Source organism: Aythya marila, assembly GCF_965140915.1.
Source record: "Aythya marila genome assembly, chromosome: 8".
In the NCBI taxonomy this organism is placed as follows: domain Eukaryota; kingdom Metazoa; phylum Chordata; class Aves; order Anseriformes; family Anatidae; genus Aythya; species Aythya marila.
The window spans coordinates 21,676,679-21,703,869 of NC_139049.1; the positions used below are offsets into that span (position 1 = coordinate 21,676,679).

Genomic DNA, 27,191 nt, shown 5'->3' on the forward strand with positions numbered 1-27,191 from the left:
GGGTGGTGTTGGCAGATGTCACTTCCAGTGATGGTGTGACAGGAGCAGAGCTGTCTGTGTCTGGACAAGGGGCTTGCAGTACTGCAGGATCTGTACTTGATATTCTCTGTGGTTTCTCAAGTGTGATGCTCTGATGCAGAGAGGGGAAAGAGTGCATCCCAAAGGTACGCTGACCACCCAGTAGGGTGCACAGGAGCAGCTCCTTTTGCAGGACTGTCCTGACCTTGTTTATTTTGGACTTAGGCACCATAAAATAGCTTGTTAATTGCTGCTCATTTAGAATTATAATAAGGTGTTACCAGATGAGTTCTGTAATATTACAATTAAAATGTTATAAAAAAAAAAAAAAGTGGTTTTAAATATTTCATAAATCGGTTAAAATTTAATTCAAAGTACACTGATTGCAAGCTCTTTGCGTATGTGCGTAATTATTAAAAGCTACAAGGATAAAAGCAGAGATCTCTCATACGGTGTTCCTTGCATCATATTCATGGGGAAGGTTTTTGTGGCGCAGAATCCGTGCTCTGGCCAAAGGTTGACAAGGAAAGCAGTGAGCTCCAGCGCCAGGAGCAGCTTTGCTCCATAAGGAGGGGATGCCAGGGCTCTGCTGACCAGGCTGGGACAGAAGGAAGGGGGTCTTTGGGAGCAAGATGCAGCTGATACCATGTGGGTCTGATTATCGGCTCTTCTATGTGCAGGGTGCCTTGCACTGAGGAAAGCTCTTAAGCTGGTGGGCAGCTGATGCCTTGGGCCTCAGAAAATCTATTCTGTTTTGGATGATGTTATTCCTGGATCATAACTACCTTAGTTAATGCAGTGCATAGTGCTGTGCGAGCGCAGGCTGGCAATTCAGGTTGATTTGAAACATTTCGAGATGTCTTTGTCCTGCCTTCCAGTAGCCAGACTAAAACACAGACCTGGCGCAGGAGCTGTGTTACGTGCTCCAGCTAATTCGGTAAAACCGCCCCTATGGTCGTGCCTGGCTCAGGTCCAGTGTAACTAATGGACTGGGCAGTGTGCGTGGAGCTGTGGTCTCCGAGCAGATGAACCTTCAGAGGGAACATCATCAAACCACTCTGATGCATTAGTGTGCAGGTAAGAAAAGGCCTGGACATCTGGTGACATCGCCAATCCCAAAGTAAATGCCGAAAACTTGGAGCACGCTCCTCGAACGTCGCTAAGGGCCTCAGAGCCCTGCTTGCTGGCAGCTGAGGAGCTGCTCTGCGCCGCTGTTAATTTGGTGTGTTTGGATGTGATGAGCAAGGTGCTGCCTCTCGTGCCGTCAGCCCCATCAGCCGTGTGCGGGAGCTGCTTCCTTTCCTTGGAGTCCTGCTTAACCAGGTCCTGCTTAACCTTTCCTTTGTTTTTCATCAAGCTAGGTAACATCGTTCCCCTTTAAGATCTGTTCTGTTTTTGCCTTTGGGATTTTATGTTCTGGCAACTAACAAAATTAAAATAGCTTTCCTCATAAGTAATGTAAGACGTACATTGAATCAGATTTCAGGGGCTCCAAGTACGCACTTCAGCATACTATTGTATGAATGGATTGAGAAAACAAGTAGCAGTAATTTTCTTTCCTTAGGTTTTACTGAATGGCTTTCCAAGAAGCTGCACATTACATATAACTTCTTTCTGAAGGTCGTGTACAGGCAGGGGCCTGGAAGGGAGGAGTGGAGAATTTCAAAAGTAAAGCCGTGAAGTTCCTGCAGGCGGCATATGGGTTGTCTTACCTTTGCAAAGGTCTTTCCATCTGCTGTTGGCAGAAGTCTCCATTACAAAAGGGCAGGCTTTTGGAGGTACGTCTTTTTTTTTCAGGTTGTTTTTTTTATTAGAATTCAGGTTTATCTCAATTCAGACTGTTTGCATGGGACCACTCCCCTGGTGGTGAAAGAATATAAAGAGGATTTGCAAGATCTAATTGGGATACAGGGGAAATGCTCTCAAAACTTGGGGAAGATGAACTTTCAAGATTAGATTTCTTAAAATAAATAAATAAATAAATAAATCACCAAACAACCTCCACCAAAACCCCAAAACAAAAAAAAAAGCACAACAAAACCACAGGGTTGGTGTTTTTGTTTTTTTTCTTTTGGATACCTAAGTTAAGGTTGAAGTGTAAAAGCATGGAATTGCTGCAGAGTTGATGCAGCTGTTGTTTAGGTCCCTGTAGCCGTTAAGGAACTCAAAAGCCTGTTGCCATGATCGGCCAAAGAAAGATGACTTGTAAAATGTATTAATTGATTTGCTTCCATCATGCTCTTTAGAACACACAGCAGCAAATCTGAGTGATGCAAAACCTGATGGGGAGATATTTTGTGTGCCTTACTGTGCAGAATAGGATGCAAGAAATCTGAATTCTAATTTCTAGCTCTAACTGCTGCTGAAGGAGAGAAATTGTACTTTTGGACCGAGTCAGAGTTAAGACCCACTTCTCACCATTAATTCAGGATTTCTTAATTTACAGACCTTCGGTTTCTTCATCTTAAACATTATATTACACCTAGGACTTGATTTTTATTTACATCCCTTAAGCATGGCTTGGGCGCAATGTAGTATATGCTACCTCAGAGGGTGTTTTCCTTTCCAGAGCAAAGCAAGGGGGCCTGGGTGGTGGGGGGAGAATAATCATAATTTTAGCATCTTATTGTAATAAGCTTGATTGCATCTCTGTTTCTTTATAGGTTACAGAAACAGCTTTCATTTTTCATACAGAACACAACTGCATGAAACTTGTGCTTTCATAGTTGCTGCTTATTAGTTGCAAAGGGAATTTCTGGGTGCTGTCTTCCATGGTAACACACAAATGCCTCCAGAGCCAGAGGACTGCAGGATGCTGGGGGCGTTCTGCACAGAGAGAATTCAGTTTAATAAATCTAATAAGCCCATTTACCCTACTGGGCTATGTTAACTACCTGCATATAAACGGAGCACATATAACGTTTGGGCAAAGGTTAGAGAAGCAGTTTCTTGGAAAGACTAGCTCTAGAGCACACCAAGGCAGCAGCTATTCTTATTTTAGCCCTCAGTAATGCACACAATAATGGGGTTCAAGCAGTATCTGTGGTGGAGACAGTAATAGCAACTAAGATATAATTAACTTCAAAACCCTTTAGGAGAGAATAACTCCAAAACCTAGCGTTGAAAATGTTTCATAGTTTCACAAGATGAGAATTACAGAAAGTTTAATTGGGGATATAAAGCCTCCAGTAGGGCATAGGTTGTCTGCTGAATGATGGTGGTGGGAAGACACCTGCCCTGTGGCGGCCCGCTGCTGTCTCCTGCTCTGTCCTAGGAGCTGCTGGACCAGGCTGTGCTTGCAGGTGGGGTGTGGGGCTGGTGTCATGCAGCAGTGCTGGTCCTAGCCACGGCTAGCGAGGCTGCTTTGCGGGAGCTTGGTGGACCTGTGGAGAAGGATTATTGTCTCTGTTAGCAGGATCAGAGCAGGAGGTCCTTTCTGCATCACCATGCATGGCAGTGGCTGAGGGGTGGAGATTTCAGAGCCATCACACACACACTTCCCACAGCCTGGCTTGAAATAGCCCTGGACACAGGTATTCACTCGGCATTATCTAACCACCCGAGGCTTTGTCAAGCTGCTGTTAATCCAAGTCCGCGAGGTTAGTTGTGTGGGGGATCCTTGTGTACATCTTCATGAGCGGCCATGACCAGTGCACGTAGTGTATGAATACTCAGTGGGCTTAGAGGGGCCAAGCAGAGGAGCAAAATAATGAGTGACGTTGGACTTCAGAAAGAAGAACTTTAAAGAAAGCGAACAAGTTACTCAGAGCATCCCTGAAATTAAAATGGGAGAAGGTAAGAGCAGAGAAGAAGTGGAGAGAACAGTGCAGTGTTTCCTTGATGTGGTTTAAAAGCAATAATGGAGCATTAGAAAGCAAGCTGGAAGAAGCAGTTAAATTAGCAAGGCGGGGAATAATTCACACTAGCTCGATGGCAGGTTTGAGGAGCTGTTTGAGCTGGAACACTTCAAAATTTGGGAATCCAACCCCCACGTATTAGTAGTAGAGAGTATAAAGCATAACGAGCATAAAAGGAAAACTGAAAGATCCAAGGTGCGCTTTGAAGAACTACAACATCTATACATAGAAGATAAATTATTTAGGCAAATCAGTGTCCATTGTCTTGTGTGAAAATTGGGCTTACCGGATGATGGGAGGTTAAAGACAGCAATTAAGGAAGAAAAGGTACTGCTAAATAGAGAGTTCTGTGCATCAATTTTTAACTGCTAAAAATGTAATGGAGGACTTAGTACTAGTACCATGCCCAGCCTTTCTAAATATAAAAGATAAGCAAATTTCAGAAATTGAGGTCTTGGCAAAAGCAGCTTTGGAATAAGCTATTAATCTGGAAGTATTAACTGAGCATACCCAGGTAGCATGCTACATTATATAAAACATAACTGAATTTACAGCAAATGTAAGGGATTTTTCATTAAAAAGAGCCACTCTTTCAGATAAAAGTTCTTTATATACCTTCTTCTGTGGTTGAAGCAAAAATTGAGGAAATAAAATACATGAAAGCTCATGTGCTCCTAAGGTCTGACTTTCATGGATTCTGCAAACGAGAACTGTTCTGGTAGCTGCTTGAAATGTAAATTCCTGAGAAGCAAAGAGAGAATGAGCTATGGCTTGTTCACAATCCAGGCGGGCCCTGAAAATTTCTACACTGAGGCCTCAAAAGAGGCTGAGTTGACATGTGGATAGAGGAAAAGTATTGTTACATAGAAACCGATTCTGTTTGAATTAGGATTGATTTAGGGTTTGGTTTGGTCTGGAGGTAGCAGGCACCATGCAAATGCTTGTAGGACAGTTTATCCCTCATCTGAGCCATCGCTTGCATTCTTGCTGTTTTGGGTAGAGCAGAGTTGGTGCTCCCGGGACTTTCTGTCCGATCAGCTTTGTTCCTGGCAGTCTGAGAGATGTGGAGCTGGTGGGCTCAGCATTGCAGGAATATAGCAGTGCCACAGCTGTACAGGAAATAGAAATCAACTGTAGTGTCCTGTAAGCCTCAAGCCCAGAAGGGCAGTGGTTCCCAGCTCTCTTCTCTTTAGTTTAAAACCTTGTTTGTACGTCCTGGGTGTGTGAAACTGGATGCCAGGGAACTGGGGTTTAGAGGAGAGGACTTGGTACCTTGTGATTTTAATCACTGCGCTGTTTTCCATTGTGCTGAACATAAGCCTGTAATTATGTGGTCGTTTGTACGAAGCGTCTTTCGTCCTCTGGGTAGTCTTTTGTAGAGCAAGTGCAGGAATTCTTGCTTTGGGGGAGTGGCTGATAGGGGAGTACATTCCTCCACCTTAGTGGACTTTGCTAAGGAATAGCTGAATTTGTTTACCATTTCTGCAGGATTTTCCGCTGCTATGGATCTTTGGTCTGTGCCTCCGGTGGTGCAGTTGGGTCTGTTCCATGAACACAGTCAGGGCTCTGCTGAAAGGGTGATATGCGTGCAGCAGTTACCTGCTTTTAAGGAGACTTTACAGCAGGCATTAGGAACCTCTGCACTTGGGTAGGGTGATCTACAGCGATCTGTATTTAGTGCTCAGCATGAGTGATGGCTGGGCTCCCGAGACTCAAGGCTGATCTATCTTTTAAGCGGACGTTTTGACTTATCACTCTAGTTCTTTAACAGCGCCCTTCATAATCCTTGTTTCAGTGGGAAAAAAACAACACAACCTTTTTATCTAGGATTGTCTGCAGGCAGCGGCACCTTCAGAAATTAATAACTTCAGAAGAAAATGTGGCTAATGAGGTGGCCAGGAGCGTCCAAGCTGTGCGTGAAGCCTGGTGTCCTCCTTCCCTCCGCTCCTCTCCGGGGGTCAGGTTTGTGTTTGTGTGCTCAGCATCACAGAGGTCTGTAGCTGGGCCAGCTCATTGCTGAATTCTTCACACTTTCTTTAATACTTTGCCAAGATAAGGAAGGAGAATCTTTTCAAAGTATTACTGAATTGTTTATTGCTGTTGGGTGTATTCCCCCCCACTGATCTGTCAGTGCTTAGGATATTTTTTCCTGTGTTGAGGGGTATTTTGTGTGTGTGTGTGTGTGGTTTTTTGTTTGTTTTGGTTTGTGTTTTTTCCACCCCGTTTTTAATTTCCATCTAAACAAATGATGAAAGATTTTCCTGCTGGGGTTTATTCTCTTCTGCTTTTTTTTTCTTTGGAGAGTTTACTGAGACTATTCAACATACACTTTCATTTGCTCTGTCTCATTCCATTACTCACAGTTATATGCCCGTGGCTAATTATACTCCTCCACTCCTTTCTTGGTGTTTGTATCCTTCATGTACTTACAGATGGTTATCAAATCCCCATCTTGCTTAGCCAGTCTGTCTAGCGCTTGTGACTTGACAGAGATTTTTATCCTCCCCAGTCCTTGAATTGCTTTGCTCATCCCTTCTCTCCAGATGGTTTGAGAGCCTGCAGCCTGATGCTCCAGGCCTGCTCTCACCTGGGTCCTGGAGGTGCGGTACCTTCGCTCGTGCTTTAACTTTTGGCCATTTTGCTGTATTTCAAGTTCATATGAAGTTCTTCCCCAAACCCGTGTTAGTGTTGCCATCTTCCATATATCTCCCCACTGTATTTCTCTAATACTTTCCCTGCATGTGGGAGTTTGGAGTGAAATGAGACTCATTTTGTCGTTTTTGGCCATATTGCTGTACTCCCCAAGTCTCTTTATATTATATTTCTTGCAGAAAAGCACAAAGAAATCTATGCTAGAGGAATACTAATGTAGTGAAGTGAAACATTCAGAAGTCATTAACTCATGTGTAACTGCTCTTCTACAACTTCTAATGTGTGCAATATGATCTTGAATTATACGGTGTCTCATGGCTTTCCTCCTCCTCATTCAGAGCACAGCTGAGACGTTAGATACAGAATGAAGCAGCTGAGCTGTAGCCAATTATTGTGCTCATTTTTAATGGAATAAATAGCTGCCTCATTGCCCTGTGTGGCATGTGGCCCCTCCTTGCTCGGTCAGGTCCTGATTAGCCTCGTTTGGGTGACACCTCGCAATAGTGGTGGCTGGGTCCCTCTGAAGCACGGAGTGCCCTTCAGGGTATTTGTGTAAAACACAGAGTTGCAGCTAGGTGTCCAGAAAGACAACTGGGTTTTGTTTTTATTTCGTATGTGTGGTGTAGTTGGGAGAAGCTGATACAGTTTGAGCCCTTTCTTCACTAGCACCTGGCTGGCATCCAGCCGGTATCTTCTGACTTTTCATCCTTGGGCTCAAGCTGAGAACACTTAAAAAGCTCCCAACTTGAAAAGCAAATGCAATTGATTCATGCTCCTTCATGAAAAGATGTTTCGCTGTCTCCAGGTCAGACAAGGTCGTTGCTTATGCACTGGGCTTACCTTCTGTCCTGTGGGTTTCTGGAGACTCTTACATGTCCCCAGCAAATGCGGTGTCAGTAGGCAGACACGAAATGGAACCTGGCAGTCCCCTGCATGTGCAGGGATTCCTGCAGGGAACGTTTTTTGGGCTGACTCGTTAGATACTTAGGGTTGCAAAGTAGCTTAAAATGAAAAGCCGTTTTAATGCAATATTTTTTTTCCCTCTTTTGGAGCAGGCTCACTTGCTTTGGGGATGCTTTTCTTCGCCATGCCATTCATGGCTAGTGACCCACGTGCTGCTTGCTTCAGTTCAGTTTATTTTCCAGAAGAGTTCATAGAGGACACGAGCTATTCAGTGCTGGTTTGAAACTCCTCTTGACTCTTTAAAGTTGACTGCTTTTTCTAATCTCTTTGCAGTCTCCTATGGGACGTGTTCATTGCCAGAATTTCCTAGTACCATATGAGCTGTTGGTATTCTTGGCTCTGTTTTAAATGAGTCCAGCTTTTTCTGCTTGTCTGAAAGAATCAAACCATGTAGTTTCAAAAATGTTCTCAGGACCTCCTCTTTTCCATCCACCTGCCCCACGGCAAAATCAGCTATATTTAAATCAGATTTGCTTTTTTTTGTTGCTGTTGTTCCGCTTTCCAGCTTCCTAGTTTTCTGCCAAACTAGCGCTTGGTAGTGCTAACATTGAGTTGGGAGCAGAGGACGGAGTTTAGCTTGCTAAACTCAGATGTTTTTACAAAACCATCTGGAATGCTTAGCTGCAGCCTCCTTTTGGGTTGCATGGTCTAGGGTTTACAATATTGCCAGGACCAGATGCAGAAGTAGCAGTGAGAATGTACATCTATTTTCTGAAAGATCTTTTTCTCCGGTGTCTGGGCTCGGAAGCAATATTAGTTGTGGGATGCAAGTCAAAGCAGTGAGATTAAAGGAGGCCTTCAAAGGAAGAGACCTGAGGTCACCTGGTGCATGGGAGATAATTCCAGATGCAGAGGAGAGCAGCTTGAAGGGCGTGAGGTTGTCAGGGCAAAAGAAACAGTCTTAAGAGCATCAGCTGATTGTTTGCTGATGGACTTTATTCTGCTGAAGCAATACTGATTCTGTATCATGTTTAGCTGATTACCAAAACCTACCAACATCACTTGGTTCATAGCTATTTTCCTTCTCACGCTGTCTTTCTGCCCCAGGGGAGGGAAGCCTACAGCTTTGTTTGAGGTGGCTGTTCAGAGCTGTCAGAGCACCGCTGGCCTTCTCAGGGTTAATTGGGCTTCAGCTAGCGCCCCGTCACCTTGCTTTGAGCGTGGGGACATCCTGCTGGGGGGGAGCACCTCGCTGCTGAAAGAGAGGGAGCTGAACCACTTGGAGAGACTTTTTTTCATATTTTCAATTTCAAAAGAGAATGACAGCTACTCAGATTTATAAAATTTTAAAACACTCCAATTTAAAGGGCTTTAAATATTGTATGTAGACAACTTTTCCATAGACAGAGCAGCTGTGGAAAGAGGAAATGGAGAAGATTGTTCCCGCTAAGGGCCAGAGGTGCTGAATTTGCTTTGGAGGGACAGACAGCAGTCTTGCGTAGGGAAATCTGGCTTTCCTACCAGATGGTAAATTATCGTAGAGCACTAAACAGTTGCAAAAAGATCAAGTCTATAAAGCATCTGGTAAAGTAACTGCCAATTGATCAGCTTTGCATGATGCACGTTGTATGTATCTCATGGGCTTGAGAGGAAAGTTATAAATCTGTCAAGCTGGAGATGGGAGTGAACTTGATGTTGTTTGCTGAAAGCTGACAGAAATCAAGAGACCTATTCTTCAGCTGAGGTTTTTGTGTTCCCAAGAGTCGCTCCTGAATGAGGGCTGTGGAGGTGCCATTCACAGGACTTCTGAGCAATCTGCACTTGAGATACACCATTAGATCAGGCACTTTTGTTGTTAATGGAAGTGAATGAAAGAGGAGAAGCTCTCTGAAAGCTATTCATCCCCAATCTGGTCTGATACATACCTAAGATGTTTCCAGCACCACCTGTAAAACTCGTTCTCTGCCCTAACTTGAGAGGGTGGCACACATCCTGAGTTTTGACACAGTAATTTCAACCCTCAGTGTTTTTTTCCTCAAGAAGAGTAACCTCCGAAGATTCTGGCTGCTGTTGGGTATTCCCAGATGTAATGCTGCTCAAAGAGTGCTTCGGCGGGTTTGCTTCTCCAAACTGTACAAATTAGCACCGTACATAGAGAATTTAGAGAGATAATCTTCACTCTTAGTCCAGGCACTTCTCCCCATTCCCCCGTGTGCCATATCTGGAGAGCTGGCTGACACTGGGCAAACTGCTTGGGGACTGAATCGAATTTCCTGTTGGAAATAGAGCTGATGCAGTTACAGAGACACAGCTATCTCTCTCTGCAGCCTAAGACGTATTAATGGTGCTTTTAGTAATTCTTTGGCAAGGGACAAAGGAGAATATGGAGGCTGGAGACGAACAGAGAACCCAGTGTGGCTGATCCGAAGAGCCTCTTCTTCGGTATTCGGAGTCTTGCTGCTGAGCTCCCTTGGATTTATTTTCTTCATTGAGATAATAAAAGCAGGATAAGATGATCAGTATTCTCCCTGCATCTAGGTTAGAACTAGGTTATTTTGTGAAGTATTTTCAGATGTCTTGGCTGTAGAAGACATTGCATAAATAAAGATTTCTTTGTATTGTGTGATATTATAACGTGTGAAAAGATTTACTGTGCAAATACAGTAACAGAATGGAGAAGAATCATGATCTGCTGTTTGTTAGTATGGTGCAATGTAAATATTTGCCTAGGTAGATTCTCTTGAGATTTCGTGTGGATTTCCCTGCTGTCATTGCTGGCTTTCTTTGAATGCTATGCTTCTGTCAGAAGTAAACATGTTCATAATGTGTGATACTTGCCTCCATCAAAAGTTCTGCAGTTCTCAGGGAAAAAAAAAATTCATCCTCTTCTAAAAACAAAAAACAAGGCAAATATATGAATATCTTTGTTAAAGCAATCTTAAATATATTTCTAAAATCTCAGCCAATGCTAAGAGAGTGGCGGGTCATGTTTTGTACAGTTTGTGCACACATGGACATTTGCTTGAAATACATTTCAAGGTGAAATATATTTCAGTGTGAGATTTGTCACTATTAGTGCTCTATTGGTAACTTCTGATAATATTTGCAGCTTAGCAAAGGAGAAACTCACTGACTTTTGAATGACTCTTGAGCTTGCGTTGAGATAACAACACTGAGTGAGCCACTGTTCCTGTTAAACATTGTCACTGAGTGAATGGGGCTTGCTGGCTCCTTTAAAATCTGTCTTAACTGGCAAACCTTGGATTCTTATCCTCGAGGTAAATAGAGTACATTCTCATGAAAAGATAAAGGACACAGATACCCAGAAATTGCATTCTTCTTAAATACTTGTCTTTCTGGTTGGGTTTCATGGAATGTCCTGTGTTTCTATATCCAGGCAGATGTACAAGTTGAGCCAATTGCAAAGACTTATTGGCTTTGTTTTGGAGAAGGGGTATTCAGTCCTTTTTAAGTCAGTCCTCTCTCTTCTGGGGAGGACAAAGCTTAGCTCTTTGCTTTGGGTAAACCTCTTCAAAGGCATATTTCTCAATTGCTTACTCCTGGCATCCCCAGTAGCCCTGTGAACTGAGGGATGACTCAGTTCAGCTCCTGTTTCTCCTGTTTGGACCCATCTGAGATGCAGATAAAGCTGCTTCTACAAAAGGATGCTCTGGTACACCAGCCTAGCTGAATGGGCTCAGTTATGTTTAACGTAGTTGGCTGCAAACCACCCTACGTATGTAGTCAAGCAGTTCTCTCTTGGGCAGATGAATGAGCTTAAGATGCTGTTTCTTGTAACATGCAACTTCCAAAATGTGTGTACAAACATGGCTAAGAACAACTAAAGGATTTTTAATAGGCCATAATAGAGCCTGGACCTGAAGACAAATTTGAAGCTGGTGATGCTTTTATGGCTCGTGACCCTTAAACAACTTATGGACTGTGGGGTACTATCGTCTTGCTATGCTGCTTAAGCAGGAAAGATAGTTAAATTTCACTTAATAGCTCTATTTGTGTATTTACTGTGACCTTACAATTTAGTTTGGAATATCAGCAGTTAATCTGTGCATCGTATTTGATCACTTAGCTTTTCTTCCTCCCTTGTTTTGCAGGAGAAAGTCTGTGTCTGTAACACTGGATGTACTGACCGCTTGCCTCAGACTGAAGAGGACTTGCTCTACTTTGGAATATGGTGCCTAACTTCTGCGTCTCAGTACTCACAGTGCCAGCAGTCATCCTGTGCTGCTTGATGCTGCCTTTAGCGGGAGCTGACAGTAAGTAACACTCATTATTGAACAGCCTGAATGCATTGCAAATTCTTTCAACAAATACGGAGTCTACTGGGTGTGTACTGGAAACACTAAGGAACGCTAAGGAACTGTACTGGAAACACTAAGGACTAAGGAACAACCCTCCTAGTCTCTTATTTTCCAATATGTGCAATGCAGGTAGATTGTGTGTGAAAGGGCACAAGTAGAACTAAAAGGCTGACAACATTTATTCAAGTGCTGGATGAGCTTTTGTAGTAGCTGCAAGTTAAAAACCTGATAATTTGATTTCTAATATGTACAGATGAGTAAAGAAAACTGGGAGGTGAAGGAAGAGAGAAGTATCAGTGTTGCAGTAATCCCCATTACTTTATTTTGTTCTTTTACCAGCTCTCTTAATTGGTGTGTTACTGAGACATCTCTCCTAAGGGTCGGTGGGTCACTGAGAGGTGCTGGGAAAGGACACAGATTTTTAGCTTCTGGTGTAGCTCTCCTACACCTGTATTTTGGTAGAATTGGAGTCAAATGTCTCTTGTGGTGATGCTTTAAGTTGCTGTGCCTGTGCCTGGTACTCTGAGAGTCTTAACAGAGCTGCTCTCTCAGGCTTGGATTTGCTCTGTCCAGAGCAAGGAGAAAGCTGTGCATAAAAGGCTGCTGTGGACAGACAAGAGGAGGAACCTGGCTAATGGTGGACAACTGAAAATACCTCAATAGGATTTGCCCATCCTGATGGACTGCTCATCATGAGCTGCTGTGGTGCTTTGGTTAATTCTGCCCATGCATGCACGTTGTTGAGTGCTTCTGTGCATTAACATATAATGGTTTGGGAGGATTCATTTTTTTTTTCGGAGTGCCAAATGTTCACACATTCATTGCAGGCTCTGTGGCAGCTGTGAATACTCAGTGCCTTTGAAAGCATCCAGGGCCCATGGGATGCTTCAGTTGGAGCCGGGAGGTGACCATGATGAGCCTCCTGAGCTGCCACCAACCATCTGCTTCTCCCTCTGGCTTTTCTTTGTCACCAGGCTTATAATTAAGATGTGATTTCATGAAAGTTGAAGAAGGTCTCCATGCCAGTAGGAGCATGGCTGAATGTGAAAAAAGCAGTGGACTGGGGTTCTTCAATGTCCTTGACTAAAAGAGAAGGAGTAAATCTAGAGAAGGTGGAGAGGAGATTGAAGATTGATGTAAAGAGATGCAAATTCACTATTTTTGCCACCACCAGGAGCGATTTGCACAGGCAGCAGATTACTGTGTAATCTGTGGAAGTCTGAGATGCCTAATTAAACTGGGGGCAGCAGCTGTCTCCTCCTTCAGCTTTCTCCCCTGGCTGCTGATGCTGCTGGAAGACATTTATTCAGATTATTTTATGTCTACACATTGTAGCCCATTTTGGAGTCTGGCACAGAAAATTATGTGTTTAATGTTCTGGAGTGTGAAAAAATTCTCCAAGGTTCATAATCTTTATCCTGGCCCCTGCAAAGAACAAAAGCATCATTCCGTCTGCTATGCACAAGCTGGTGGAGTTTGAGGTGTCCTAGGACGGTTCTTGGCCTAAGGATAATCTGCAGCAGAATGGTTTGCCAATTTTGTGGAATACTTTCAATGTGCTTAAATTGAAGAAAATTGGCTCTGTTTCACAGGCCCAGATCCAAATATTGGTGTCTCAGATGTGCAACACTTCTGTCTCGAGAAGCAAACATATCAGTGAGTCTGCTTTTTTCTCTAGTGCAGACCGGCTCTGAATTACTTTTACCTAATCTGCAAGGCAAATCCGGAGGACAGTGACCTTTTAACCGCCGCAGTCACTGCAGGTTAACTGAGGGTTTCCTGGATGGCAAGTCTTGCTCTGTGTATTTTGGCAATTAATAGCTTCTCTTGCCCCACTGACTCTTGCCACCGACTCTCTGTGTCTGGCAGTGTGTGAAGCACCTGCTTTGCATCTCTGTAAGGGGGGGGGAAAGAAAAACCATCCCCAAACCCTGCGTGTTTCATGTCCTGCCATCAGTGATGGAGGTGGGCAAAATATGGTAGTGAACATGGCACTGGGGAGAAATGAAGGGTGAGGGGAAATTGTGGTAAAATCCTGCACACTGGAGCTTACTGCAAAAGCTAGAAAGAGAGGTTAAGAAAGAAGCACCCCCATATGCACCCTCTTTATTTCTGTTGTCCCCATAGCATCTCGTTGGCCCCAGTCAAAGACAGCTCACTTGTCTGGGTAGATCCCTGATGTAATATGGTTGCTCTTGGGATTTCACTGTGATTCTGCCTCTTCCCCATTGCTAGGAAGCAGCAGAAGGATGGCTGGGCTCCCGATCTGCAAAGCACTCCTACATTTCTCCTATTAAGAGTAATCCGATAATGGGAGCAGGGTTATCTCTGTGTCTGCATTCCTGGGGTCGATCTGCAACATCCCTTTTGTAGGGCTGGTGAGGGTTGAGGGCAGGCAGCCGCCTCTGAGAGCAGTGTGCCGCACTGCTCGGGTGCTTCCAGGCAGAACCTGGGCTTCCCTACCTTCCCAGCCTGTGCTTTGTCGTCGTTGTTGTCACAACACATTTCAGCCTTGCTGCTGGAGCTCCCTGACAATTAGGCAGCTGGCAGATAGCAAGACGTCAACGCCTGAGATAAAACAGATTGAATATGTATTGCGAGCGGAATTAGCGCCGGGTGTGCGCTACAACACCTCTCCTGGAATTGAGTTCACGGGAGCTGTGAGCAGTGTGGGCGCTGAGGAGTCGAGGGGGCACCCGAAGGTTAAACACATGGCACAGTGTCAGGGAAGAGGTGCTCTCTGGGTTCCTCCCCGCGAGCAGGACGGGACTGGTGGTCTTGAGACCTCTCCAGAGAGATGCCCGGAGGAGAAGGTGGGCAGGAAGGGGCACGTGTGCCTGAGCGGTCGATACAGAAGTGCTAATTTGGCAGAAAGCACTTTCAAATCCTCTCCTGCTTTTACAGACTGCAGTAAGAAATTATTAAATTTTCTCTGTGATCTGACTGTGTTTCTGTCAGGGTGACCCTAATTCCATTAGAGCAGCTCAGAGCTGATTCAGGATGACTGTTTTACACTTTCTCCCTCAGCTTGCTTGTGTGTTTTTTTTATGCACTCTGTGCTTCCCTGTCTGTCAGCTTTTGATTGTGCATGGAGAAAATGGCTTTGCAGATCTCATTTAATGTTTAGTTCAATTGTCAGCTAAAAGATGCTCTTTTCAAGCCTTTGGAAATATGTCATTTACTCTAATAAAATAAATAAAGCAGCAACAACAACAAAATCCCCTCTCAAAATGCAGAGAAACTAGAAAAATCAATACTGTCATCAGAAATCATCAGCGATGTGTTCTGTTGTTGGTTTGTTTTCTTAAAATTAGGCTTTGTATTTGATGTACTGGGCAAGGCTTCCATTAGCCCAAGGAAGAGACCAAGCGTCCCATCCAAAGTCTTTCCAACTAAAATCTATCTCGGTGTGTCTTGCACTGAATTTCAAAGGGCTTAAGGAAGAAAACCACTTCAAAAGTGACCTTGTAGAAGGAAAGAACTAAGGCAGCACTTAGGCCAACTAGGTGTGAAGTGAGACGTGGTAAACAAACAATTTGTACCTTCTGATTTCTAAAGATGGAGCAAGCCTGGCTTTTTGTTTGGGAGGATGGCAGGAGCTTGCAGCGGTGAACTGATGTCTGTAAAGACAGGTCCCTGGCCTCTCATCACCTCCTGTGAGCAAGGGCTCTAAATCTAAAGCATCTCAAAGCTGCCCTGCCCTTGGAAGGGATAGTCCCTTTCTATCAGATAGGTGTGTGTGTCATACAGATTCTTTCCATTAACCATGTTTCTTGGAAGATAATTGGGTTGAGGAGACACATTTAAAAAAAAAAAAAAAAAGGGAAGATGAGGTGGTGTTGTTTGTGAAGGCTGAGAAATGGAAGAGTACTGAATGCCCTTCCTAGGCACGTGATCCCAGGTGAGCTTTGTTTTGCCAGGGATTTTGCGCTGCACTGTGTAGTGCTGTCGGGAGGCTTTGGGTGGAAGAGCACTGGAGCTTTTGCTGTTGCTCTCAGCTCCCCTGGTGCCCTGTCTCTGTGCCTGCTATTGCTCTTCTGTGCTCCTGGGAGCCAGGCCCAGCGTATCAGGACATTGATGCCCCAATTCAGCTCTGCCCCCTTTGCTTCATAGCCTGGCTGATGGCACGGTGACAGATCAGCTCCAAGGACAGCTGGCCTGGGCCACCCCCTGGGACAGGCTTGCCATGGTGCTCTGCAGAACAGCCCCTTTGCGGGGCTGGCCGCAGGGTCCCATCCAGAAAGATGGGCCTGACGCTTCTCCATCGCTGCCTTGGATCTGTTTCTGCTTCCTCGTTTTCATTTGCGTGCCCATCCCCAAACACCGCATGTGGTGATTATGTGTAATTGATACGATCAGATCTAGGTATTGCAACACAGGTAAATAATAATCTTCTGCAATTCTGCTTTGACTAGCTTTGACAAATTCCATCAGTGAAAAGAACAGGTGAAAAATTGCTTAGGAAAGCCCCTGTACCTGGGGCATTGGGGTTGCATCATTAAGGGGCAGGCTGAAATATTAACCACAGTTATTGTGCAGCTTTATTGTTGCTGTCCTTGCTCATCATATATATTCTTAGGTATAACTGGATTCCATACCTTTCCTTAAAATATCTGAATGCTGCCTGCTTGCAACTGAATGTTGCAGACATAAAGATAGGAAGGATACTGTAAAAGCAAACCCCGTGTTGAGAGCAGACAACAGATCTTTCTGCATTTACAGCCTTGCCCCTTTTTCCTCTGGCACTTGCAGGACTCCTGTGAATTTGTTTGGATAGCTACCTACACCAGGTCACAGCATTGCAATTTGTCTTTTTTCTTTATTCTTTAAGTCAACATCACTCATCAATCAACATCAGCTGCTGGGTCAAAGGTCTGCCTAGCTCCAAATTTCTTATCCAGCAGTGGTCAGTGCAAAGACCTATGGAGGGTGTAAGAACAGCATAAATATTTAGCAATCCCTTCCTGGTGTCACCTTCCAGCCTCTGGAGACTGGTGGCTCCTGAGCCCAGGGAGGTGGTACAGCATCTTTGGGCAGGATCACTGGGTTGTGCTCTCAGGCAGCTCTGAGCACGTTGTCAGTCCCCAGCAGTGTCCTGGGGCTGCTGGTTTGCATGAAGAGCATGTGTGGGCTCTGACTTTTGCCTCTGCATCGCGGCTCCTTGTGTTATCCTCTTACTGCTGCTGTGCTCTGCCAGTCTCGCTTGCCACCCGCAGCACTCAGACGGAACCGAGTGGCCAGAGCTACTCTCCTGCCCTCGCAAGGGAGTTCCCATGTTTAAATGTCTCTGCGAGTTATCCGGCACACTGACAGGTGCTGAGGGGCAGATAGGCTGAATACTTTTTTTTTTTTTTTTTTTTGAGTGTGTGCACTGGAAATGTGCTTATTTGCTATGTGATAAAGAAAAGCAGTAAAACTACCTTCTTAAAATTTTATCTCCGATGTGGATTCATAGATTTTAAGGCTAAAAATCAGATTAGTGTAGTATACTCTGACCTACACAGCAGAGGCTGTATAATTTCAGCTAGTAATTTTTGCATCTACTTTTAACAGCTGGGGATGAGCTAGCACGTAGCTTTTAAGAGCCTATCAAATCACAGTTTGAAGACTGAATGGTAGGGATTTACCTATCTCCTATGTGATCCATAAAAATGGCAAGTACTTATTACTTCTACAAATTTGTACTTATTTCAAGCTTGGTTTGTGCATTTTTGGGTTCAGCCACTGGATGTTGTAACCTGTGTCAGCCAGGCTAGAAACTCCTGCTCTTTAATGCTGTTAGAGTGCAGAAATTAGCCAAGCTGAAAGTTTGTCCTTTTCGTTGTAGAAAAATGGGTTGGTCTTGATTTTTTTGTTCAGAGATTATTTTTGCAGTTCTTCATTAATCTTCCAGACTTTTAAATATGTTTTTTTTTTTTTTTTTTTTTTAAGTCAAAGGACCAGCACTGAGAAAATAAGCGGATCTCTCTTACCACACAACAACAGCAGTTTTGCCCCTTTGCCCATAGTACTGAGCTGTGACCACAGTCCTCTGTGATGGCCTTTGAATCCTTTCCCAAGTTTCCAATTCCCAAGATGCAAACATCTATTTCATTAATGTGACTTGAGTTCTTGCTCCCAGATATCTGCCCTTAACTACATAGAAATGCATTTTGCTGGATCCCAGCTCATCGACTTGCCCAAGTAATTCTGTACAAGTAATCTACCCTTGTTGTTATTTATGGACTACCAATCTTGGTGAAGTTCATTCTTTCGTTTCCAAATCAAGTTGCGAGTTGGTTGCCTTTATTCCCAGATGTTAGTCAGTTGTGACTGCACAGGCTGCTGTGAATATTGTCAGGAGATATTTTAAATATCCTACAGTAGTGATGGTGGCATTCTTTGCAGATGAAAATGAGCGTGGGGAAATAATGATGAAATAATACAGTTTGTCGTGCTGCTGCTTGCTACTGGTAGTACTGACCTCAGGTGGGCAAAAAGCAAGAGGTCTGCTGGAGCTTTCAGTGTTTTAGCTGAGCATTTGTAAAAAGCAATAAAGTAGCAATAGGGATGCTTTTTTTGGTTCTTTGATTATCTGTTCATTATGTTGGTACTTCAGAATGGTGCTGTAATACAAGATGATCAAGCTCATTTTGGTGAACAACTATGAGTGTGAAATTTGCTCAAAATATTATTCAATCTTTTTTGATGGTGAATGCCTTTGTGTTTTATTTTTAAAGCATCTGTTCGTGGATGTTTTTTCTCTGGTAAGATGTCTGTCTTTATGTATCAGTAGCAGAAAAAGCAGTGGTGTACTTTTAATTGAATGCTATATTTAGTCCCTTGTGTGAATCAGTGCTTTGTCTGGGCTGAAGAGAAATCTCATTTATTTTGTTAGTGTGAAAACACCGTAGGGTGCTTGCTGGAAGTCTTAAGTCATAGGCATGTCTCTTGCCTCACGTGCTTCATTGACATATCATTACTGGATTAAGCCAAAGTGCATCTTCTGGATGATTGCTTTACATTTGTGTATGAATTGTAGGTTGCAGTGCTAGACTTTGCACTGAATGTCAGTTAAGCCATATATATGGCTTAACTTTAATCATATATTTATTTATTTATATATATATATATGTATATATTTCTCTAAATAATGCCTACATGTGAGGATTTTACTGGTTCAACTCAAAGGTGAATGATAAAAGCCCTTGCAAGTTAATTGCAACGCAGGGAGGAGGAGACAATGACTCTTGAGCCTCTGTACTTAGGTATCAGAGTGCTGAGCACCTATGTGTTTACTTTTGGTTTATTTTTAGACAAATTCACTTCAGCTGTTAGTGTGACTGTGGTGTTACTTCTGATAAAGGTTCCTTTGAAAAAAGGGCTCCAGAAAAGGCCAGGAAATATGGGGCAGCTTTATTCACCTAGGTCTCCTGCCCCGAAACGCTCCATCAAAAATAACCATTCTGAGTCTTGGCACCAGCATAAAAGTGCCTGGCAGATAGGATGGTACATTTCCACCAGCTTGTCAAATCCAGCTCGTGGCTCATGAGGGTGTTAGACATGTACATGCTGCCAAGTTGTTGCTTTCAGCGCGGGGCTGTGCACGAGGCACGGAGAGCACTTTGCTGGGTTTTGAACAAGAAATTGAAGTCACCTCTTTTGAGGTGAACGTGAGAGTTGCCATGAGCCAGTTTCAGAAGGGATTTTGATCCTTGCATTTGACAAAAACTAGCTTGGAAGCAAGTAGGCTATAGGTACATTTTACTTGCGTTTAATTTACGTGAGGGAAGATTTGCTGGAAGAAATGAGTGATGAAAAGTGAAAATCTTTTGACATGCTGAAGATAATTAAAATACTGATAAAGTGAAGCTGGCTATGTATTTTAATCTTATTTAGCATCACATAGATAAACTTTCTGTAGTTTCAAAACGCAAGAAAATCTTTACAGAAGTGAACTTCTCTCACTCATTCACCACATCTCATTTACAGGGAATTTAGTAAATGGTGAGGTTATGGTATCAGGGATAGGGAAGCGAGCATCAATGAAATTCAGAGAGGAAAAAAGAGAAAATACTTTTCCTGTTCCCATGTAAAGCTCTGGGATGCCTTGTCCTGGCATAGCATGATCACTTGGCATGCTGACTACAAAGAATTTAGCGGCGCTCTTGGGGGGGCGATGAGGGTAGTCCAAGACCTGGAAGGGCTCCCTTGGCTCCTGTTGACTGTGGGAGGAGGTAGTGGTCTTGGCTGTTGACTTGTCATTTCTACGTGCTGTGTACAGACTTCCAACATCTGTATGCTCTATCGCACATGTTTTTTTGGGGGTTATGCAAAGTTCTTCAGTTATAACCTGTTGTTTTCAGCTTTCTATGATTTTCTTTCATGGCTGAAATGTGCCGTGCTTGGTCTTCAGCCAAAGTTGGGGGGCTGTGTTTTATGAGTTGTGCACTTGCTTTATGGATCTTCCTGCAGAAATTGTATTTGGACGCTTTTAAAAACAAGCAGAGCGGAAAAATACTTCTGTACCCTGTAAAACAAGCTGTGATGTTATTCATAGGTCTCAGGTCTAAAATGTCTGTGAAAATGTTTGACGTTACTCCAGATGCGCTTCAAGAGTTGAGGGGAAATGGAACTTGGCTTGTGGAAGGGAGTGACCCTTAAAAAAATATGCTGTTGAATTATATAAAGGGGACTTCGTGCAAATCATTAAATGTATGTGACTAAACCATGCTGTCTGAGCTTGTATGCAACAGAATCGCCTGTATACTTGTTCTGTGAACGAAGCCAGAGCTACTCTCTCCTCAGTGTTTTGAAGACCCAGAAGAGCACAGCAGAGGTGGTCCTCCAGATCCTATAACACGTTGGGGGTAACATAGACACAGAGAGTTCAAAGAGATACCATGAAATTTGTTTCCCAGTGCATTCCTCCACTTCTTGAAGCAATTCAATAAATACAGTTTTCTTTGTTGCAGTTGTGCTGTGGTTGTACTGTAGGCCACAAGGGTTTGGACTTCCCTTAATTGAGGATGCCTGTAGAACCTCAATTCTGCTGTAGTTCAGACAAATATTTAACATAGTTATCTGCATGCCTTTATTTTTTCTCAAATGTTAAGGTACACCTCTCTTACTGTGGCTGCAGAGTTGAGTGCCTAGGAGCAAACTATGATTTTGGGTTTTTTTTTTTACATGTTAAGATAGAGTCCCTTGGAATGTGTAGTATTCAGTCAGCATTAGTACAGCTCATCTTTTCCATTAGGCACTCAGCCTTCTGTTGCATATGAAGCTTTTTTTTCCCTGAGTCAAATTTAGCTAAAATTTCTGGCGTTAATGTAGTATGTTGTATGAGAACAGTTTCTTGTGTGATTTTGAGGAATTTAAGAAAATCTGACAAATAAGAGTAATATGGCAGTACTTCACGTCGTGTTTTCCAGGTTTATGTCAAATGGCAGAAGAGACTATGTATAATTTTGTGATACAATCATTGCTGGACCGCGTCAAACTCAAGGTTCGTTTAGCCCAGAATTGCCCCGATAGCCTCCCACAGTGGCCAACAAACGGGACATCTTTAAGGGAGGTGTGCAAAGAAAGATCCCATACTCTTGGCTCTTCGCATCCCACCCAAACTAGCTCCCATTTTATATCTAAAATTAGATCTTGTTGTAAGAAGCTGGACTCTTACTGTTGCTTCTCTAAAGCATTATTAATTGCAATAACTTTAAATATTGTTATATCCCCATGGGTAAAGGAATAATATCCAATGTAGATTTGTCAAGGTCAGATCAATCTAATTTCCTTTAATGACAGGATAACAGGCCTTGTGAATGGAGAAGCTGTAGATGTCATTTATCTTTAGTAAAGCTTTCAGTAGTCCCTCATGAGACTTTTTCTCATGAAACATCTGCTCATGGGGTGGGTATTTGGCAGTTTGGTCGCATTCAGCATTTGCAGTAATGATCTCTCTGATAGAATAGAGAACACGCTTATTAAATTTGCAGGCAGCAACAAGCTGGGAAGAGCAGCAAGCATGTTGGAGGACACCATTAGAATTCCAAATGATCTTTACAAATTAGAGAAACTGTCTGAAAGGATGCACGTCAATAAGGAGAAATGTGGATAGATGTTTGAAAATAGGAGTAATCAGCTATATAAATACAGAATGAGACACAACTGCCTAAACAGCTGCTAGACAGCAAAGGTCTCGCAGTGCTAGTGGATCAGAAACCGTACGGGAGTCAACAGAGTCAGGAATGCCATGCTGCTTTGAGAGGCAACATCAGTGTTTTGTAGCAGTGAGGAGTGCCATCCCAAAGACATATTAGATAGTCTTTCTACTCACCTCCCCTTGGTGAGGTCTCCAATGAAATGACACCTAATCTTGAGCACCACGCTTCCAGACTGAGTGGGGTAATTGAGGAGAATCCAGCCCAGTGCTAGGAGGAGAAATGCTGGTTTTAAACGAGGAAGTTAGGTCAGGTACTGAGCAAAGCTTGCTAACATAAAGGATTGCTGAGCACTGAATTGAATTTCTAGAAGAATTTGTGGAATCTCATAAATAAACATGCAGAAAGTGTTCCCTCATATAGGCTTTGAATTGCTAATGTTATTTCTTGAATGCTTCTTTGTCTTCATTTATTAACCGGGAAGGTACAGGTTCCCGGTCTGTCTTCTCTGGGTCACCTGATACTCTGGTATTTCTGTCCTGTCCTTTTTCATCCTTCACTCGAGTGACAATCACTCCTTTCCATCTGACTTTGTAACTTTGTGTGAAAGTGTTTTCCAGGCCTCCAGTCCTCCTCAATGCCCTTCTCTGTCCCTCTGGCTCTCCTTGAAAGGAGCTGATGAGAAGAATCCAGGGGTGACCATGATGCTAACAAAATAAGACTTAAAGACGACCTCTGCATGTCATTTCCTCATGAACTCTCAGAGGTTTGCTATCTTTTTGCCCACATCTGGGCTGACGAAAGGCCTTTCAGCTGTTACAGCGAACAGAATTCCAGGGGACAATTGCAAAGGATGCTGTACATCCTGGAAGTCCTTGTGACCAAAATTTCTTTCTGCATGTTTCTGTGTATGAAAGGGAAAATTGGGTGCTTTGATGTCAACAGTTGTGGAAAGGAAGATGTATGTGTTTTTTAATTCTAATAACTGCACATCAACCCCATGGACTTCCACCTGGTGTGGGGAGTCCCAAGACTCTGTGGGATGGGAGTGCCTCATGTTAGAAGATGATAGTTAATTTGTCGCGTAGTTCTTTTGGATAAGAAGATATTTGCCCACTGGAGCTTCTTTTTTTTCCCATGTTTCACATAAGAGCCATGTACTTCTTGGAAAGCTTGCTCCAAAAAAACAGATCAGAGGAAATTTATTTCTTTTATTTTTTTTTTTAAATAATTGATTTAAATCAAGATGCAGGCTTTTATAGAACTCCTGAATTCTGGAAACTCTGACCATTATGTTGGGATGTTTTTTCTTGCAGTCAGATTTTGGCTTCAAACAGCAATTATTTTTCACAAGACGAAAATGAAGTCTGTTGCCTGTTATGAATAATAGAGTATGGTAATATTACAGCTATATATGCAAACTCTGCAGACTGGCAGCACAGCTGCTAAGCGTTACGTTTTTAAAATATGTACAATCTTTTGTCAACAGAATTAAAAACAGGGACATTACATGGTTTGTTTCTGCATGAGGGTGTTTTGTAAGGAAATTTAATGATGAACTGTTCTACATTTTGACCTTTAAAAATATTTCTGAGCCTTTGCACCTTCTAGTGAATGGAGGAGATTCTCAAATTAAGACGTGGAATCCTAATGGTGCCTCTGACATTTCCTAGGCCCGGCTGCATACCTGTGCTTGATTAGTTTTGTAATGTTCCTGCTCTGCCAAGCTGGAGCCCCTCACATGCTCTGCAGCTGGGCTTTCTCTAACGCGGTTGCACTGTAAACCTGGTTCCAATTAAAAGGTGATGCAGTTCTGGTAATGGAAAGTTGTTTTATTGTTCCTCTCCCCAATATGCATGCGAGTGGAAGTGTTGTAGGAGAGCATCATCGCTGTTGTTCTGGTAGTTCTTCCTTATCTTCTATCAGTCTTCATATACAAAAAAAAAAAAAAAAGAGAAATGCAGCATGCCCAGCTGTCTGAGGGCGAATGTGAATCAGCGAGATAAACCTTCAGAGGCTGAAATGGGCCTGACTGCAGATGATCCTTCAGTGCTTTGCTACCATTCTGTAGCTGATATACCGTGTGTTGAACCACAGGCAGCAGGAGGAAATGTTTGGAAATACAGCAAGGAGTGCAGAGCCCATCACATTGGTGCTGGGAAGGAAATGATGGTCACTCAGGCAATCTCCTCCTTCTGCTCTCCTCCTCCTACCCACAGAGCAGGGAAATCAGGGGAAACGACCATGAAAGTGAGAACACAAGAAATAACGAATAAATGCGAAGCACAGAGTACATTTAAGTTTTCTGTCCCTCACAAGGAAAGAGGCATAATGGTCTTTGTTGTCCTGCTGCTCAAGAGAAGCTGCAGACAAACACTCTGCAGGCGCTGCCGAGCGGCTCCTCGGGTGCCCCCGCGCTGTTCTCACCTGCGGGAAGGAACGCCAGCGACAGCAGATCGCCGATTGCGTCTGAGCTGGCAGAGGGTCCCAGAACTGATTTATAGCACTTGTTCAGCTTTCAGCGAGCAGCAAATGCGTTGCTTAATTATTCATGGCAGATGTATTATTGCGGGAAATTAAGACATCAAGGAAACAAGTAAAAACTATTACTGAATGGAGCTATAAACAAGGTAAGGTGGAAGGAGAGGCAGGGGGACAGTGCTGAGCCAGTAGAAGATTGCGCTCAGGAGCGTTTTGTGCTTTCTGAAAATTATCAGTTAAATTCCCAAATCTTTAAGTGATAATTCATTGCCCGTAATTAAATATTCTATTAGCTAACAAGCTGGATTTAATTTGTTACATTTGTCATTTAAATTATCACATTTGTGAATGTGTGAAACCTTCCTATTGCTCCTTTCAGCATATCCACGTGCGTACAGTTCTCTTTACATCTGCAGCCTTCCTCGGGAGAATTGCCGTTTACCTTGTGCAGCAGCGAGGTGTGGGCAGCTTTGGCTTTCTGTACTGAGCACACTGGCTGCAGGTCCCTGGGCAGCCACCTGCCTGCAGCAGTGGGGAGGGATGCTGCTGCTGCAGAGCACGGGACCTGAGCATCAGAGCTGCTGGTGCTGAATTTCTTCTGCCTGAAACTGCATACGAACAGGTACATGTGTGCCCAGCCCTCGTACAGGTGGTGCTGGGGATTTATTCTAAGGTTTATGCATCGGTGTTGGGGGTTTCTGCCATGAACCAGTACCTGATCTCTACCTAGTAGACCATATGGAGGCTGGAGCTGTTGACTTTGAAAACACCAGCACCTCCTGGCTCATCAGGTGGCACTAGAAGGAGTCTGGTGGCTCTTTTATGCACAGAGGGAGTTTTCTGTTTATATTTGAACCAGGTTCCGATCAGCTCTAACCCTTGGACATTCTGTGACAGTTTTTCAAATACTCAATTCTGTTGCTCCCCCTGTCACCCCCCCCCCCAAAAAAAAAAATGTTGGGAAGGAAGTGACTTAAAGTAAACCCTTTCAACTTCTCTTACTATAGTAGAATTTTTAACTTTATGAAAAAATATATATACTGGGAGCACCTCTGAATTTATGTGCAACGTCAGGCTTCCAAGACTTTCCATTTCGTTACTATTCATGAGTTCATCGTTTTGGTACATCTCTTGTAGTTTTGGAGCCCTTTACCTTGTAACTTCAATTATGTGGCTGAAAACAGGACTTGTAATATTAAACTTATGGAGGACCAGGAGCAATTTTAAGGCAAGCGAAGGGTGGTTCAGTGCCGTATCACAGAGAGCATCTCTACAGGCTGGGTTGCTCTTTGAAATGTCTTTTCTGTGGTGCAAGTGTACAAACTGGCAAAAGTTCAGAAGTTGTCATTATTCATAGTCTTTCAAAGCAGTGACAAAGTAGCCTTGTGTGGTTGCATTCCTGTGATGGGAGTTGTTGGAGTCTATTTGCAAACTGAGACTGTTTGGAGAGTGAGAAAATGGGAGATGAAAGGAAAGCATTCTCTAGCTTGTCCTATAGGGTTAATTTTCTTGATTCTTGCAAGCCACGGTGCACACACAGCTTATGTACAAGTGATATGTGTATATGCAGAGTACGTATACAGACGATACAATAACACGATAGGAGTTGATCAAGAAAGAGATCTTACAGGAATCCGATACTAAGTCATAAACATTCAGGAGTGTGTGGCTAACTGGATTTTGGTGAGAATTGGCTGTTCTGTACACGTGCATCTCAGTATTGCCCAAACAGAGCTTGCAGACCTAATCAATTGGTTCCCGAGCCGTTTAGCTTTTTTAATTACTCTTGTCAAAGTGAAAATTATGTGAAAGGACTTGACTGTGCAATTAGCTGCTAAACATTTTCTGCAGCATAGTGGAAAAACAATATGAAGTCCCAGAATAGCAGTAGATACAACCCAAGAAAAAAAAAATCTGTTTTAACAAAGAGAAAGATATCCTAGTAAGTGATCTGAATGAAGGCGATTTCCCTGATGGTTTATTTTTCAAACATGCCTATGTTGACAGATGCGAGCAGAGAAGTCTGGGTTAGAAGTTGGGGCCGGGTGCAAGGTTCGTTATGCCCTGATGACTTTCCCTGGGCTGAAGGCCCTGCCCTTTGTTGAAAGGGGCTGTGGTACATCCCGTTCTCAGCGTGGTGCTGCTGGGGACTTCAGGAGCAAGGTTTGCTCGTCCCCGCACCATGGCACGGGGAGCATGCAGGGGGTTTCTTCTGTGGGCTGCGAGAGCCTGATTAGCACTCGTTCAATGATCTATAGATCATCTCCTCAGACAAATTATATCTCTCAACAGCTTCACACTAAACTAATCTAGGCATTTAAAAAATAAATAAATGAGGCAGTGTCTATAAAGAGTTCCCGTCTAGTGAAGTGGAGCAGTTGGAGTCTGATTAATGAATCCCATTTATCCGCCCGCATGTGTGCTCACCGCTCCCCTCCGCGCAGCTTTGTCATCCAGGATGGCCCCTGCCACCCCACACCGGCGTGTCACACCACAGTGGGATCTGTCCTGGGGCTGGGTGAGCCCTGGGCAGGTGGTGGCCCGTGCTGGGGAGGCATGTGGTCCCGTTGGTTGGGTGCATGTCCCCTAGGGGTAGGCAAAGGGCTTGTTCTCACCAAGCTAACACACGGAGTGTTTTTATGAGCACTGAAAAAATCAAGTGTGGGTTTCCTGAGTGTGTTATAAATGGCTGAGCTGATGGAAGGGGCTGGTGCAGGCTGGCCGAGCGGGCTCGCTTCTCCCCAGACCAGCGCGGAGAGGGCAGCTCCGTCCTCTGTGTTTGGAAATACTTAATAGATTCGACAGCTCGGCATTTTAAT

General features: G+C 43.6%; 1 protein-coding gene across 10 annotated transcripts in view; it reads left to right on the forward strand.

Moving 5' to 3' along the window:
- Nucleotides 1-27,191, forward strand: part of PTPRF (protein tyrosine phosphatase receptor type F) — a 364,428-nt gene that overhangs the window by 119,041 nt on the left and 218,196 nt on the right. For all 10 annotated transcript variants that reach the window (XM_082766651.1, XM_082766653.1, XM_082766649.1 and 7 more), the window contains one exon: nucleotides 11,543-11,704. In XM_082766651.1, the coding sequence (XP_082622777.1) occupies nucleotides 11,620-11,704 (85 nt within the window). In that variant the 5' untranslated portion in view covers nucleotides 11,543-11,619. The remainder of the gene's footprint in view (nucleotides 1-11,542; nucleotides 11,705-27,191) is intronic.